The sequence below is a fragment of the Gobio gobio genome (assembly GCF_949357685.1).
Source record: "Gobio gobio genome assembly, chromosome: 17".
Lineage (NCBI taxonomy): Eukaryota > Metazoa > Chordata > Actinopteri > Cypriniformes > Gobionidae > Gobio > Gobio gobio.
Window position 1 is genome coordinate 35,517,480 of NC_137110.1, and position 15,753 is coordinate 35,533,232.

General features: G+C 38.3%; 1 protein-coding gene across 1 annotated transcript in view; it reads right to left on the reverse strand.

The window, feature by feature from the left end:
- Nucleotides 1-4,644: 4,644 nt before the first annotated feature.
- Nucleotides 4,645-15,753, reverse strand: part of drc11 (dynein regulatory complex subunit 11) — a 59,468-nt gene continuing 48,359 nt past the window's right edge. The window contains exons 15-19 of the mRNA XM_079841479.1: nucleotides 12,016-12,215; nucleotides 8,132-8,218; nucleotides 7,173-7,350; nucleotides 5,531-5,769; nucleotides 4,645-5,429 (exon numbers count right to left, since the gene is read on the reverse strand). Of these exons, the coding sequence (XP_079697605.1) occupies nucleotides 5,277-5,429; nucleotides 5,531-5,769; nucleotides 7,173-7,350; nucleotides 8,132-8,218; nucleotides 12,016-12,215 (857 nt within the window). The 3' untranslated portion in view covers nucleotides 4,645-5,276. The remainder of the gene's footprint in view (nucleotides 5,430-5,530; nucleotides 5,770-7,172; nucleotides 7,351-8,131; nucleotides 8,219-12,015; nucleotides 12,216-15,753) is intronic.

The window sequence follows — 15,753 nt, forward strand, 5'->3', positions numbered from 1 at the left end:
TCACACATCAGTTGTGGAAAACGGAAGCTCAAGCATGTTTTCTTGACTTGCGAGAACCAACAAGGTTTATTCTCGTGTGTTACGCAGAACGTTTGAGCTTCCTCAAGAACCAATGAGGTTTGTTCTCGCATGTCAAGCAGGTTCCATTGAATTTTGACTAAACCACTCATTTCATCTGGATTAGTTTTACAATCTCTTTGTGAACCTTTTGAAGCATCAAAGTAGTAGTTGCATAGCTGTCAACGGAGGGACAGTAAACTCAGATTTCATCAAAAAGTCTTTCAGGGTTTGAAACGACATAATTAATGACCAAATTTTCATTTTTGGGTGAACTAACCCTTTAAAGGGTTAGTTCACCCAAAAATGAAAATTCTGTCATTAATTACTCACCCTCATGTCGTTGGACACCCGTAAGTCCTCCGTTCATATTCGGAACACAAATGGAGATATTTTAGTTGAAAGCTGATGCTGAGAAAGGCTTCACACAGGCCTCCATTGGCATTCAGTACATTGACACTTCCAAGATCCATGAAAGGCACTTAAAACGTCGTTACAAAGTCTATCTCACCACAGTGGCTCTACAATAATCTTACGATGCGACGACAATAGTTTTTGTGCGCAAAAAAAAATCAAAATAACACCTTTATCCAACTTGTTCTCGACTTCCGTGTATGCCTCCACGACGCATGCGCGAGAATATGACGCAGATCCGGCGTTCGGACAGATGACCCAGAAGCGATTTGTTTACGAGCAGAGGAAGACGCGCGTGTCTAAGCTGTTGGATTCTACATTGATCGTGCTTTAGGTCCCGGCGTAGTGCTCAAAATGGGGTTAAAGTGTGTATTTCATGGATTCCCGAACACCGGCGCTACGTCATATTCTCGCGCATGCGTCGTGGAGGCACACACGGAAGTCGAGAACAAGTTGGATAAAGGTGTTATTTTGATTTTTTTTGCGCACAAAAACTATTGTCGTCGCATTGTAAGATTATTGTAGAGCCACTGTGGTGAGATAGACTTTGTAACGACGTTTTAAGTGCCTTTCATGGATCTTGGAAGTGTCAATGTACTGAATGCCAATGGAGGCCTGTGTGAAGCCTTTCTCAGCCATCAGCTTTCAACTAAAATATCTTCATTTGTGTTCCGAATATGAACGGAGGTCTTACGGGTGTCCAACGACATGAGGGTGAGTAATTAATGACAGAATTTTCATTTTTGGGTGAACTAACCCTTTAAGTACACAGGACACATGGATAAAATGCTATCTTAGCTTGCCTTAATGTAGTATTTATGGTCTCTGAATGCTGTTTTAAAATATTACAAGTTGTGGAGGAATTCCAGTGAGGAAAAGAAAGCCATGTCTATTCTCAAACATAAAACACCACAGATCTATAAAAAGGATATTCACGACATGAGCACATTTTAACTAAAGGATTTATGCTTTCATTAATTTGATACACTACTCCACATAGGAAGAACAGACATGTTCCTGACCTGATGCAGTCTAATATAAGCATTTTTCCAGTATGTTCTCAAAATGTTAGCACAAAAATGTTATTTTCTGAAATGTTTGCCTAATGGTTCTCAGATGTTACTTGAATTAAGTACATAATTAACGTTTTGGGAAAATAATGTGATTTCTGGATTATCACATTATATTTGCTTGTGATCAATTCTGACTAGCTACACCAAGTCGCAGAAGAAAGTCATACAAGATATGTGAAAACATTTTGTCTGAACAAGTAGTGGCATTTTATGGCATTTTTGCTGCCATAAACTTAAACGCTAAAAATATAAATCATTGTTGGCTTGCCATAGTTGATCAGGGTAGAGAACATGTTTGAACACCGTATTTTTACTTGTTGAATAGTGTAATTTTGTTATTTTAACATATTTTAACATTTAATTTATGTTTAATTTATGCAAACAAAAAAGCAGCCATTTCTTCAGTCTCATGTGGCATTCACACCGGACGTGATTCGCGCGAATAATTTGCGCTTATCGCGCGAAGGTGGACGCTTGAACATTTTTACTGATTTGGTGATTTTTTTCTTCTTCTCAGGATTCTTTGATGAATAGAACGTTCAAAAGAACAGCGTTTATTTGAAATAGAATGTACCTATCTATATTAATATTATCCTCTCTGATGATCCCCTGCTTTATCTTTTCTAGAGCAACACCGTAAGCCACAAATTCTCCATTTTATACAATCAAGCCATTACAAAACAGTACTCTAACTCATATACATTCCCAATGAGCAAACTATGCACTCTGCACACGGGGATGTAGTCAAATGTGACAGCTTAAGAGAGGCTATCCTGTGGGTCAGTTTCCCAGATATATCTCCTGTCATCTGGCCTATTTTGAAGGCTCACTTTAAAAATCTCCATTAAATCAGGGACAACTTCTTAATGGCTCTGTGTCATCCTTCAACCTCTAGGCCAAACCTAGGGTTACTAAAGTTGTAAAGGCACGGGCAGGCTGCATCACTATAAACAGTACCTCAGAGGTCACCGCTTGCTGCAGGAAAGGCAGAGCTGCATAAGAAAGCCCTGGACCCTGGAGCAACAGGACATGGAAATAAATAGTAATTGCAAAACAATGGTTAAAAGGCTCCTTGAAATGAAGGAGTTGCTGTACTTTATTTTACAGCAACGGCCACAGGGCGAGAAAGGACTGCGCTCAGGTCTCAATGAGACAAAAAGATGCATCTGACTAATCCAATCTGAATAATGTTTAATTATTAGCACTCCTGAAGGGGAGAAATGTGTAGGGGGAATGACCTATGAGAATAATGTACAGCCAAATGAGGCATTTAATTAAAAAACAGTATGAAGAGCACTGCGGGAAAAGATGACTTCAAAATCATCTTTTTTATTTTCAGTAATTAGGTGTGCAAATATAAGCCTGTGCACTTGGGCACGTGCATATCAACATCTCGCATTTAAATTAGCAAGTAAAGAAGAAAAAAAAGCAATACCCCTCTTAACATGTCACCCAGCTTTAGGGCTCTTTTTGTTCTTTGGGATAGAAGAAACACACACACACACACACACACACACACACACACACACACACACACACACACACACACACACACACACACACACACACACACACACACACACACACACACACACACACACACACACACACACACACACACGATTAATTCAATTAGATGTGAGCTGAAGCTACAAAGAGCACATTGAGGTGACTGTGTTTGTCATGCCCTATAAACCTGGTGAGGAGGAGGGGATCTGGTAAGATCAGAGTCGAAGACTGGGATAAAGATAGAACAAGGCAACCCCCCCCCCCCCCCAAAAAAGGAGAGGGAATATACCAAGAACGACCAAGGATTAGCAGTGAGAGAGTCGATGATGTTGCAAACAAGGGGAGACATTACTGAGAATGAAGGAATTTAAAATAGGCATCTGCTCCCAGGGGAAGAGTCAAAAGGAAGAAGGGAAATGGGTTAGCTGCTTGGCAGCACAGGCTGTCTCATAAGCAACCTGGGCAGAGATGTCGCACTGCAGCCCTTCTGGCAGACACAGTATGGCTGAAGATTACATGGGCCAATAAGCTCTCTGATACCGAGAGCTTCCATATGATTCTGTGGAAGAACCTACAGTATTATGGCTTGTGTTTTGCTCTCTCTGTGAGCGTAAAGTAGCTCTGAAAAGTGTTTGAAGAATTAAATGCAGAGTTCATATCAGTCATCATTTACTCACCCTCATGTCATTCCAAACCTGTATGACTTTCTTTTGTTGAAGGCAAAAGAAGATATTTTGAAGAATGTTGGAAGCTGAACAGTCTCAGTTCCCTTTGACTTCCATTGTAAGGAGAAAAATACAATGAAAGTCAATGGGAAATGAAACTGTGTTCAGCAGAAGAAATAAATGCATGCAGGTTTGGAACAACATGAGGGTGAATAATATTTAAATTTTTGGGTGAACTCTTTAAAGTCAGGAAGAAAAGGAAGTTGCAATAGGCTTTTCTCCCTTATTCTGATGTATATCCGAGTGAAACTGCTTTTCGAACAAGAAAAAAAGTGTAGGGCAGGACTTGATTTTGTCCACTGGGAATTGATTGGAGGGTTGTGGTTTGCTATTGCTATGATCTCAAATGAGTGAGAGGTTGTCTGGCCACATCATCAGGGAAGAGATGAGATGACGCTGCAAAAGGGAGAGGAACTTATTTTTTTTAAGTCACATGAAAAAAAGATGTGCATGGTTAAATCATTTATAAAATACTGCAAAATTCCATTTAAAAAAGAATGGTCAATTTTGCTTTTATAATTGTGACTAACCATCTTCACTATTATTTTGAACTAAATGCATACAGGGTCATTTGAACACTATGGAAATAATATTGTTTGCCTTAATTTTAATGTCCAAAGGTATTTTGTCTTAATTTTAAACTATATATCTATTATTTTATAAATGAAAATAATTCTATTAGAAATAATTAAAAATAATTATTTTAGTTTTTCTCTAAAATAATTGCCCCTTGTTTATATATTTATACTCTTCTCCAATGCAATGACACTTATTAATTTTTAAGTGTGATTTAAGTGTGCTAACATGTTTATGGGCTACTGTATCAGAGTCTGAATTTCAGGACATTGACAAGAGAGAAGATTTCAGGTTCAGGTTTATCCTTTAATGGCTGCCTGGTTTCAGGTCAGGTTCAACAATCACATTTTAATAGAACAAATTATAATGCTAAATAAATATTAGTTAAACAACACACCGAGCTTTGTACTTATACTCCGGACAGTGATAAAGTTGAAGGTAATCCAATCGAAATAGTTTGGAACGCTCTCCTTGGAGTGTCCAAGCTCTTGTATCAACTGCGAGAAGCTTCAGTTGTTAGAGTTATAATGTTTTATGTTCTCAGTACTAAAAGGTTCTGCTAATCTTTCCCCAATGGACAATCTTTAAACTACAGTAGTACTAATGCACAGTCCACCAGATACTTAATTCAAGTAAGAAATATCATAATTAGCCAACAATGCAATTGAAGAGGACACATGATACTAACAAAACACACAGATGAGAACTAACATAAACTGGTTGTGGAATGAGAATATTTCGTGTTTTCCAAAACAAAACACTGTACAGAATGTAATAATTGAGAAAGAATGGAAAGGATTGGAAGGTGCTAATGCTCTCTGCTGGCCAGAAGATGAACTGCGACTGTATTTTATTTAGGCTCCGATTGGATGACCACAACCATCTGTTTTGCCAGTAAGAGTGTCCATTTTAAGGGAATTTTTCACTTCTTTTTCTTTCTCTTTTTATTCTTCCCTTCCTTCCCTTTCTTTTGTAATTTTCCTCCTTTTGTCTTCCCTTTCTTGAGATCTGCCTCCTCACTGGCCCTGGCCTCCCGTGCCCTTTTTTTGCCCAGAGGTGTCCGGCTGTACCACGCCTGTCAACGCAGAAAATACAAACATAATCTACAATCAGTATGCATATGAAGAGCTGGGTTCAACACATGCATCCCTCCAGAAAGCATCTTAAAAAACTGACCTTAAAAGCCGCCTCCTCTTCTTTGTAGACAGGGTCTTGTCTTGCAAGAGGGGGGATGAACTCCACAGCAGTGAGGGGTCTCTTGGTCTGCTGGTCAAGGCGGTGAGAGTTTAGGACAGTTTGGACCGCCTGAAGAATGTGACCCTGAGTGTAACCATCTGTAACTTTAGCTAGAGAGCTCAGGTCCAGTTTAGGGCCCAACTGAGCTCCACCTGCTTGGAGCAGCTCCTTCCACAGAGCTAAAGATAAAAGATAAATTAATATACACAATAATCTAGATAAAAAAAAAAAATCTATACATGGTATTGGTATAGAAATGCAACTGCAATTATAAAGAACGATAAATATGTCAATAACTTAATTACCCCATAATATGACATTCTTCTTTCAGATGAACACAGTCAGAGTTATATTAAAAAATGTCCTGGCTAATACAAGGTTTATAATGGCAGCCCAAAATTTGAAGCCCAAAAAAAGTGCATCCATCCATTATAAAGGTAATCCACAAGGCTCCGGGGGGTTAAAGGGTTAGTTCACCCAAAAATAAAAATTCTGTCATTAATTACTTACCCTCATGTCGTTCGACACCCGTCAGACCTCCGTTCATCTTCGGAACACAAATTAAGATATTTTAGTTGACATCCGAGGGCTCAGAAAGGCCTCCAGTGGCACAATGCACTTTACACTCTCAAGACCCATAAAAGGTACTAAAGACGTCGTTACAAAGTCCATCTCACTACAGTGATTCAACAATAACTTTATGAATCGGCGAGAATAGTTTTTGTGCGCAAAAAAAAACAAAATAACGACTTACATAGTGATGACCGATTTCAAAACAATGCATCATGAAGCTTTGAAGCGTTATGAATCAGCGAGTCGAATCATGATTCGGATCGTGTGTCAAACCGCCAAACTGCTGAAATCACGTGACTTTAGCGATTCAAACCGCTGATTCGACTCACTGATTCATAACGCTTCGAAGCTTCATGATGCATTGTTTTGAAATCGGTCATCACAATATAAGTCGTTATTTAGGGTTTTTTTGTGCACAAAAACTATTCTCGCCGATTCATAAAGTTATTGTAGAACCACTGTAGTAAGATGGACTTTGTAACAACGTCTTTAGTACCTTTTATGGGTCTTGAGAGTGTAAAGTGCATTGTGCCAATGGAGGCCTTTCTGAGCCATCAGATTTCAACTAAAATATCTTCATTTGTGTTCCGAAGATGAACGGAGGTCTGACGGGTGTCGAACGACATGAGGGTAAGTAATTAATGACAGAATTTTCATTTTTGGGTGAACTAATCCTTTAATAAAGGCATTCTGAAGCGATATCTAGCTTCCACCATACCACCTTCCGTATTCCTTCCGTAACTTATGAAGAAAGTGTAACGCCTCTCGCCGTCAGTTACGCTTTTTTGGTATGTTGAATATGGAAGACGGTCTGGTGGAGGCTAGATATTTGACTTTATAACGTGTTAAATATGGATATTTTTCTTACACAAACACATTGCTTCTCTTCAGAAGGCCTTTATTAACCCCACGGACACCTAGGATGGCTAATCATGGGATAATTTTTTAATATGTGAAAGCAATCTCAGTATGAAACTTATTTTAAAAACAAACACAGATGATTACTTACTAAATCTTGAAGCATAATCTGGTCTAGGGATCAAAATGATCTTCTTGTAAACTTTACAGAAAGGTTTGATGTCTGCATCAAAAGGTCTGCGTGTCGTTCCCACCACTAACACACGGTCCTCTGGTTTAATAGATTTCAGGACCTTCGGCAGGTTTTTCTTTAGTCTTTTGGGTTCCATCTAGAAATTAAGAATTAAGAAAAAGCTGGACGGAAGAAAACAATAGAGTGCTGCAGGGATGATGTATTTTTGTAGGCCCTTTTAGCACTTCTGGTTCCATCGTCCCGATTCTTGTCATTGTTTTTTTTAAATGGGGTTTTGGTTAAATGCCTGAAATATGGTCTGTGGTTAACACAAGCTTAATATATTTTTATGTTTTATTCTAATTTTATATATATATATATATATATATATATATATATATATATATATATATATATATATATATATATATATATATATATATAAAAATATTATCGAAAAGCCAATGGAAGAATCCTATTAGATTTAAAAAAAATAAAAATAAAATATCGATAAGCCAATGGAAGAATCCTATTGGATTTTTTTACATTAATTTTTTTATTGAAAAGCCAATGGAAGAATCCTATTGGGGTTTTGTTGAGGAAACCAGGCTAATGCTGATTTCTAAGTTGGTATATAAAAATAAGTCATCACTGCAGCAACATTCTTTTAATGTTAGCACAGTGTATCTACATCTTTAACCACAAGAGGACAGCAGAGTCCACCCCCTCACATTGACAATGGCTTTAAAAAAGTTGTTTACATTCATAGGATTTTGTGAATGAAAGGTTTAACAAATGAAGAAGAATATCACAGTTTATGGTCTGGTATTAGACTTGTATGTAGGTTTCAAAGTTGGTTCAAAGTTGTGTTTATTTAGTAAGTGTTCTAATGACGGTGAGTGTAAGCTGACATGTTCTCTCCCTGCTGGTGGACAAACCTCTTTCTCCAGCTTTGGAACTTTCTTATAAAATGTTTTCTCAGCATCGCCAATCCAAATGACTGAGGGCTGCAGCTGGCGAGCCACCTGCCAAAACACAACAATGTTCCTCAAACACAAGCCAAACGGTACAACAACACAAACAATCATCAGCTCACTCAAAAACAATCAGTTATCGGCCAGAGCAGAAACAACACTGACTGTAATCAACATTGCCCTTAGAACATGCTACCACATTAGTGAAGTGAATGCATGCTTTAATATTATTTGACTGAAAACAATGCCTTCAGTTCACTAATGTTTAACAGCAAATTTATGGAAACTCCACAGACTCCCCATTTTCTCCCTCAAATATTTGCTGTTTCTGAGCAAAAACATGCCGACCATTTGGCCATCTGAGCACAAACACCCCATGTACCACTTTTTTAATACAGAAATTCTAGAAAATACTACTTCAACTACAACTACTACTAATACAATTAAAAACAATTCATAACATTTTTGGGAGGAGCTTTGATGGTGCTACATTTTACACAGTAACTAAAAAAACAAACAAATACACAGTGCAAATATTATTGCAAAAATATAGCTGGATTAATATAGACATTATAAATGTGTTTAAAGGTCCCATGGCATGAAATTTTCATTTTATGAAGTATTTCAACATTAATATGAGTTCCCCTAGCCTGAATATTGTCCCCAAGTGGATAGAAATGTTGATCGGTGTAAAACCGAGTTCTGGCTGTCTTTCTCTGCCTTTGAGAAAATGACAGGCCAGACGAGCCAATCCTGAAGTCTCCTGGTTTGACGTCCAAGCAGGAACGGTTACCTCCCTTTCCTCCGCCCAGAGAATCTGGCACGCCCATGCAAGCGCTCCATTGCTTGTGAACGAGTGAATGCTGGCAGTTTCTCAGTGTTTGGATGTACAAATGAAAACAGAAGTCTTTTTTCAGTTCCTTCTGATCTATGATCAGTGATTTCTTATGTGTAGCTAATTATTTATTATTCATGCACACACTGCGGCTTCTCTCTCTCCCGACAGAACGGTGTTTTCATGTTTTCTATCTTGTGAGTCAGTGTTTTTGTACGTCCTCGTCGCGTCTATCTGTTCTTAAATGAGCATACAGTCGGGAGTTTCTGTTCAACATCGGCAGAGCCATATCTTTAGAGATAAACCTCACGCAAGCCGAAGCTCGGCCTTCAACATCCCCGACCCCCAGTACTGCATCTGGCCCACAGCGGAGGCACCAAACGCGGCGTGAGATTAAGCAGAAGGGGGGTAAGCGTGAGGGTATCCGGCTAGGCTAGCCAGCTTTCCCCACAATAAACTGGATTATATTCGATTACTGCTGTTGTGTCTTTGTTTGCGCTGTGTAAGTTACTCAATGCGCGTCACTGACGCTTTTCATATGATTGGAACATATCTAGAATTAATGCTTTGATCAAACTTACTAACTCGTTCATCTCGCTGTAATGGTACATTGCATGTGTTACAAAGTTGGTAGAATAATGATGAAGACGGACTCGGCGTGACTGGGACTCGTGTTTATTCAGAACTCTCAGATACAAACACAATAAACTCGCGCTGACAGACAGCGCTCTCACAACTCAGTAGGTACTATAAATAACTTTGTTAGCAATCGCTCCGTCTCCGTGATGTCCGGTTTGCGAACGAATCATTCTTTTGAATCGGTTCTTTTTACTTAACCGAACCAGTTCACCAAATCGGACTGAATCGTTCTAAACGGTTCGCGTCTCGAGTCAGCGCTGATCCATAATTTACTAAAGTTACTAACTTTCTGACATGAGTGACAGCCCCTCCGACTAGAAATAAACTAATAACCTGAAGTATATTCTAGTAACTACAACAGTTCACCCTGAACTGAGACATGCTGAGAGAACTGATGAGAAGTGAACTCAGGTCCATCCGTCTCTCTGGCAGCAGCTCGTGCGTCGTAGACCTCGTTAAACCACGCCCCCTCCACTCATTTCAAATGCAAAGATGTCAGCCAATCACAACAGTGGGCGTTTTTACTGAAGTCTCACAGCAGACACGCCTCTTGAAACAGGGCATTCAGCCACAGGGCAAACAGCAGTATAGACAAAATGCCTTTTATTTCTAAATTATGACATTTTATGATGTAAAAATCATACTAACAAATATAAGTACACCTCAGGAAACACTATAAAATAATAGAAAAATGCCATGCCATGGGACCTTTAAGATTGTTCTAGGGGGAAATGTGAGACAAAAAATAAAGAAATATTATGTTTTATTATTATGTATTCTTTTTTCTAGTAGTTTTTGTAAAAATGTGTTAAATTCTGGAAAGATAATACTTTAAAAAATGCTATACAACTAAATTAAATTAAAACATTTTATTGAAAGTAATGTTGATTTTTTTTGGTTATACATTAAAATAATTGTATTTATTTTAATTTTTAATTTTATTTTTAATTTAATTTAATTTAATTAAAAATCATATTTTAAAAGAGGCAATCCCTCACAAGCGGATCATCATATTTGGGGGCCTTTGGCATCAAAAAAGTTGAGAACCACTGGCATATAAGGTCATCCTGTTATGCTGCATGCATAAATATGCATACAATGCATTGGATACATATACTGTAGTAAGATAGTATAGTAGAATGTTTTTGCCTCAGTCTTGATTTCTTGAGAGAAGTCAAGCCTCTGTGGGCTTCTGTAAGTTTGGAAGTCAGTATATTTTAACTCCCTTTATTAACCGCTATGAACTTGAAATCTCGGCTTGTGTTTTATGATGCAGCCCATAGCGAATTAATCAGAACTGCATACTTGCACACAAGATTTCTCAGATTCAGTTCCATAATGAAAATCAATAGATATGGGGATTGACTCCTATTGAGTTGAAACGCTGCTCATTCATTTATCTGTAATTCAAGAAAACACTAGCCCTTTTCCCACATATTTGAGTTAACCTTCTTTTTGGATTTGTGGATTTGTTTTGGCCTCCACAGGAGCAACATCAGAAGTATGCGGTTGAGATTAGAGGGAACAGTAACCACAAACTAACTTCCCTAAATATATGTAAATAAAACCTCTCTCCAATGTTTGTAACAGAGAGCTTTGCAGAGGACAGGAAATTTGGAGAAGTGATTCATCTCAAAATGGCTAAGCGAGCAGGAAATCATGCTGGCACCTGGTTTTATACCCAGCATGCATTAGGAGAGGTGCTGAAAGACCACCATCCAGCACAATGCTGAGGGCAGAATTTTAGAATCCCCCTGCCTCATCCTGCCCTGTTTATCTGCTGTGCCAGATGCTCTCAGGAAAAGTTATTCAAGTAAAACGTCCAAGCCTGGTATTCCCCTCTCTTAAAGGACACAAATATGGCCACTATCCTGGTGGGCAACAGCACAAATTTCACAGCCCTTTATTGACATGATCTGTCCATTCTTTGCGATTGATTACTAAAGGGAAAAGGTGATATGGGGACAATTTGGCCTTCTAGGTTAAACACGCGAGTTTATTTATGTACAGCACTAAACACTTTTTGAAATGTTAAACAGCAAGTAAACAATGTCTTTCTAGAAGTATTTTGTTGCCACATTGACACAGGGAGGAACGTTTTTCCATTTGCATTAGTGTTTATGTTTGGAAGTCATGCCAGAATATTTCTCATAAACAGAAATAAAATCACGCAAAGCCTGATGTTTCACTTCATTTTAGAAGATGAATTGATGATCCTGACCATAAAGCTTATGCATATAAATCAGATATGTTGATCCTATCAGATTTTATGACATGTGGAGCTAAAAGAAGCTCATGGAATTTCAACATTTCTCTTTCTTAGAATCTTGGCTTTCTATATTCCCAGAATGAATCTCAGATGGTTTTCCCTCACCTTGAAGACCATGTGCAGGAGGAATTGCAGTCCGCTTTTGCCTGGATATTTGCCAGCTAGTTTTGCAGGGGAGAGGTCGAATAAGTTTGCACCAGTCTCATTACACAGGGCATGGACCAACATCTTCTTCCCAACCCCTGCCGGCCCCGTAAGCAGCAGAGCCCGGATTAGTGGCCCTCTCTCATGGACGCACTGAGACCCTATGGAGACCAGAAGAGGGAGCAGTGAGTTTTCATTCTAAAGGCGATATACTTCCTCAAAAATATGAAAAATCAAAGAAAGAACTGGTGTGATTTCATTTCGAACAAAATCAGGGAAAAATAAAGTTTGTTTAAAACTTGCCACACACTGGAGAGCTGCTTTATAGTATAAAATAAAGTTGTACATCTCGTTGAAAGTGACACTGACACTGTTTTTTCATGTTTAAAGGCCGGGACACACCAAGCCGATGGACGGCCTGCGGGTGTCTGTCGGGTTCGTTTTTGCAGTGTGTGCCACGCGTTGGCTCTCTTCGGGCTCATGTCGGAGGCAGTTTGACCGATTCACAGTATGTTGAATCAGTGCCAGGGCCATCGGTGAGAGTGGGAACTCTGATTGGATGTGCAGTTTCACAACATCATGAGGCGCTTACAATGAAGAAATTGATTAACACACCCGTTCTTCGTACCTCGCTAACTCAGTTAGCTGGATTTGATTGTTGACGATTTGGTATGATCTTGGATTGTTTGGTTCTTCGAAGCTCATCCTGGACTTGCTGTCATAGTAACAGGTCCGTAAGCTTAAACCTGCTCGCGAGCGGCTTATTTCAGGATTAGATTGCATCTTGAGGTGATACTTAAAATCTGTCCCAGCCACTGCTACTTTATTACAAGAGTGCATTACTGAACCAGGGGCAATAATAATAATAATTGTAAATAATAATATAAAAATGTTATATTGTATATGAGAATGTATAATGTTGTGTATAATACTATAGACACAGCCACTTGATTGAGCGATTTATTTGTGATGGAATAATTACTTTATATAATTTTATTTGTATTGGTTTACACATGTTGTACAGTTAATCTGAGCCGTACATTAAGTGATGACGGATATTATGGGATGGCTTGATGCAGTGCAAGAGATGCAGATAATTTGATCTTGACCCATAAGAAACTTGAATACTGTCACGTTACAAATCTGCTTCAAATTGAATTAAAAATGAAATTACAACATTGAAATAAAAATGTAAAGGGTGTACAAATACTGTATAAACTCGTGAATATAAATAATTGGTAATCATGTTAAAAAAAAATAATTTATCATTTATCAATTATAACTTTTATGTTGGTTTGGTCGTTTGGCTGTTTCCTTATAAAGGTTCAGAAATTCGTGGGGGTTTTTTGTGTAATTTGTCAAGTTTTTTGCCTGGTGGCTTTTTAATTATATTATGTCATTACGTTGTTGTCTTGACGCCAGCCAATCGCTGCATTGCTGATCGTGGTTTCGAGTATCGATGCATCTGCCCTCTTCAGGGAAAAAAAGAATGCTCAGTAATCTTAGATCATTTAATCCAGATATTTTAATCCACTCCGCAAATTCGTTTGAAGAACCAAATTAGCCAGAGATCAGTTATCACGATTAAAAGATCTAGGATCTGTCAAATCATCTTAGATGTATTAAGCGAGGTACGAAGAACGGGCCCCTGATATTCAAAATGATAAGCAAGCGCTGCTTTGTTAACGTTTCGTATATCTGCGTATATCTCGTCCTTGTTTCGGTTTATCATTTTGAATGACGAATATAGACTATTGATATCTGCTGATATAATTCCTTGCATGCAAACGCAGCCGACGCGAAGCGACAACATCTGCGTTTTTTGTCACCGCTAGTTCTTTTAAGTCGGCTTGGTGTGTCCCAGGGTTAATACCGTAAGGCTGCTTGCTTTAAAGCCATCTATAATATAAAATCTCAATTTATTTATTTATAAAGCACTTTCAAAACCATTAGAATGAACCAAAGTGCTGTAAAAATTTTAGAAAAACTATTAACAAAAACATAACACCAAGAAAATCATGCAACAAATTATCAGACCTAATCAAACGCTGTAAGCTTGATAAAATAAGTAAGTCTTCAAATCATTTCTAAAAATGTCCATGCTTGACAAGGATTTAATATGTAATGGCAACACATTCCAGAGTGCAGGAGCCATGACAGAAAAGGCGCGATCTTCACTACGCCTCAAACGAGACCGTGGGACAGTTAGGAGCATGCTCTGAGAGGAGAGCAGGTGAAGTTGAGACTGGTAAGGGATCAGCATGTCCTTATCAGCATGTCCTTTATATACTCATGAGCCTGATCATGCAATGCTTTATAGACCAACATTAACACCTTGTATTGTATTCTGTATTTACAGGTAACCAGTGAAGATATATCAATACAGGTGTTATATGATAAAAGGTTCAAGTTGTAAGTCGCTTTGGATAAAAGCATCTGCTAAATGCATAAATGTAAATGTTAAACATAGGTTATGTGACTGAATTGCAAAGCGGGTGCAAACATATCTATGATTAGATGCTTTCTTAACTGCTGTTTTCTCACTGCTGTCATTTTTGTTTATTTTGTTAGGAAAGTGTGCAGCACATGTTATCACATGGATGTTCGCTAACAGTATATCACTGCTGAGATATTTATATAAGATAAAACTTATTTTTACCCCTAAGCGAAGATGATTAAAGAACTTTGCCGTGAGTATATAGGGGCCTTAATATCTTGCATTTTCTGTGTTCTATTCCTGTTATCAATCTTGATCCTCATTAATTTTTACTGACTTTATACTGAATTACATCAAATAACCATCTGTATACATCGGTGGAATAAGAGTAACTGTTTAAGTCATCTCAAGAGTATTGTCAGATAATTTGTCAGAATATAACATTGCTCTAACAAAGAAGGAAAATCCCCTTTGACTCCAGCTGTTTAAACTCTAATGCACTGCACCCAATCATTCACCTATATCTAAAGACAGGGAGGAACTCCCTGCAAACTCTATACTCATTTGATTAGGAAGTCAGATGTCAGCAAAGGTTGATTGCTCTGGCTGCCGGTGCTCAGCAATAGAAGAACAATAGTTTAATGGCTCTCTGGGGCTAAGACACAGGTGGTGTGAGATTCCTCTCATGGATGCCGTATAAAAGGGCTCCAACTGGACAGAGCTCAGGATGCAGTGAGCTAGCATGAGACCACACAGACACACAAACAGAAGCATACACAAATATACCTCTACCCGTGCGCACACAAATGTCCGGCCACACACACGCATTCAAACAAACAAACATGTCCGCCCAGAAGGAAGGCTTGCACATAACAGGTGCTGCGCAATATCACGTCTCTGTTCTCAATGAGTCCCAAAAGTGCTATAAAAGTATGGTGGTCCAGATTTGATATCTTTTATTTAAGTCATTATTCACTGCAAATCTTGGCATCCACCCATCTCTTCTCGTTGCGTTCACGAGAGTTCATAAAAGTAGCAATGTCTTATTCATTCTTTTGAGTTGGATATTTTCACAAAACTGCTCTACACGATTAATTCACAAATCAGAATGAATCAGTTCTCACTAAAAGACTTAAAAAATGCTCATTGGAGGGGAAATGAATCATAACTTAAAGTTCTCTTTGTTCATGACAAAACATTATTGTAAATATTAGAGTAAATAATATGAATATTATAAATGCTTTTAATACAGCGCACAAGTT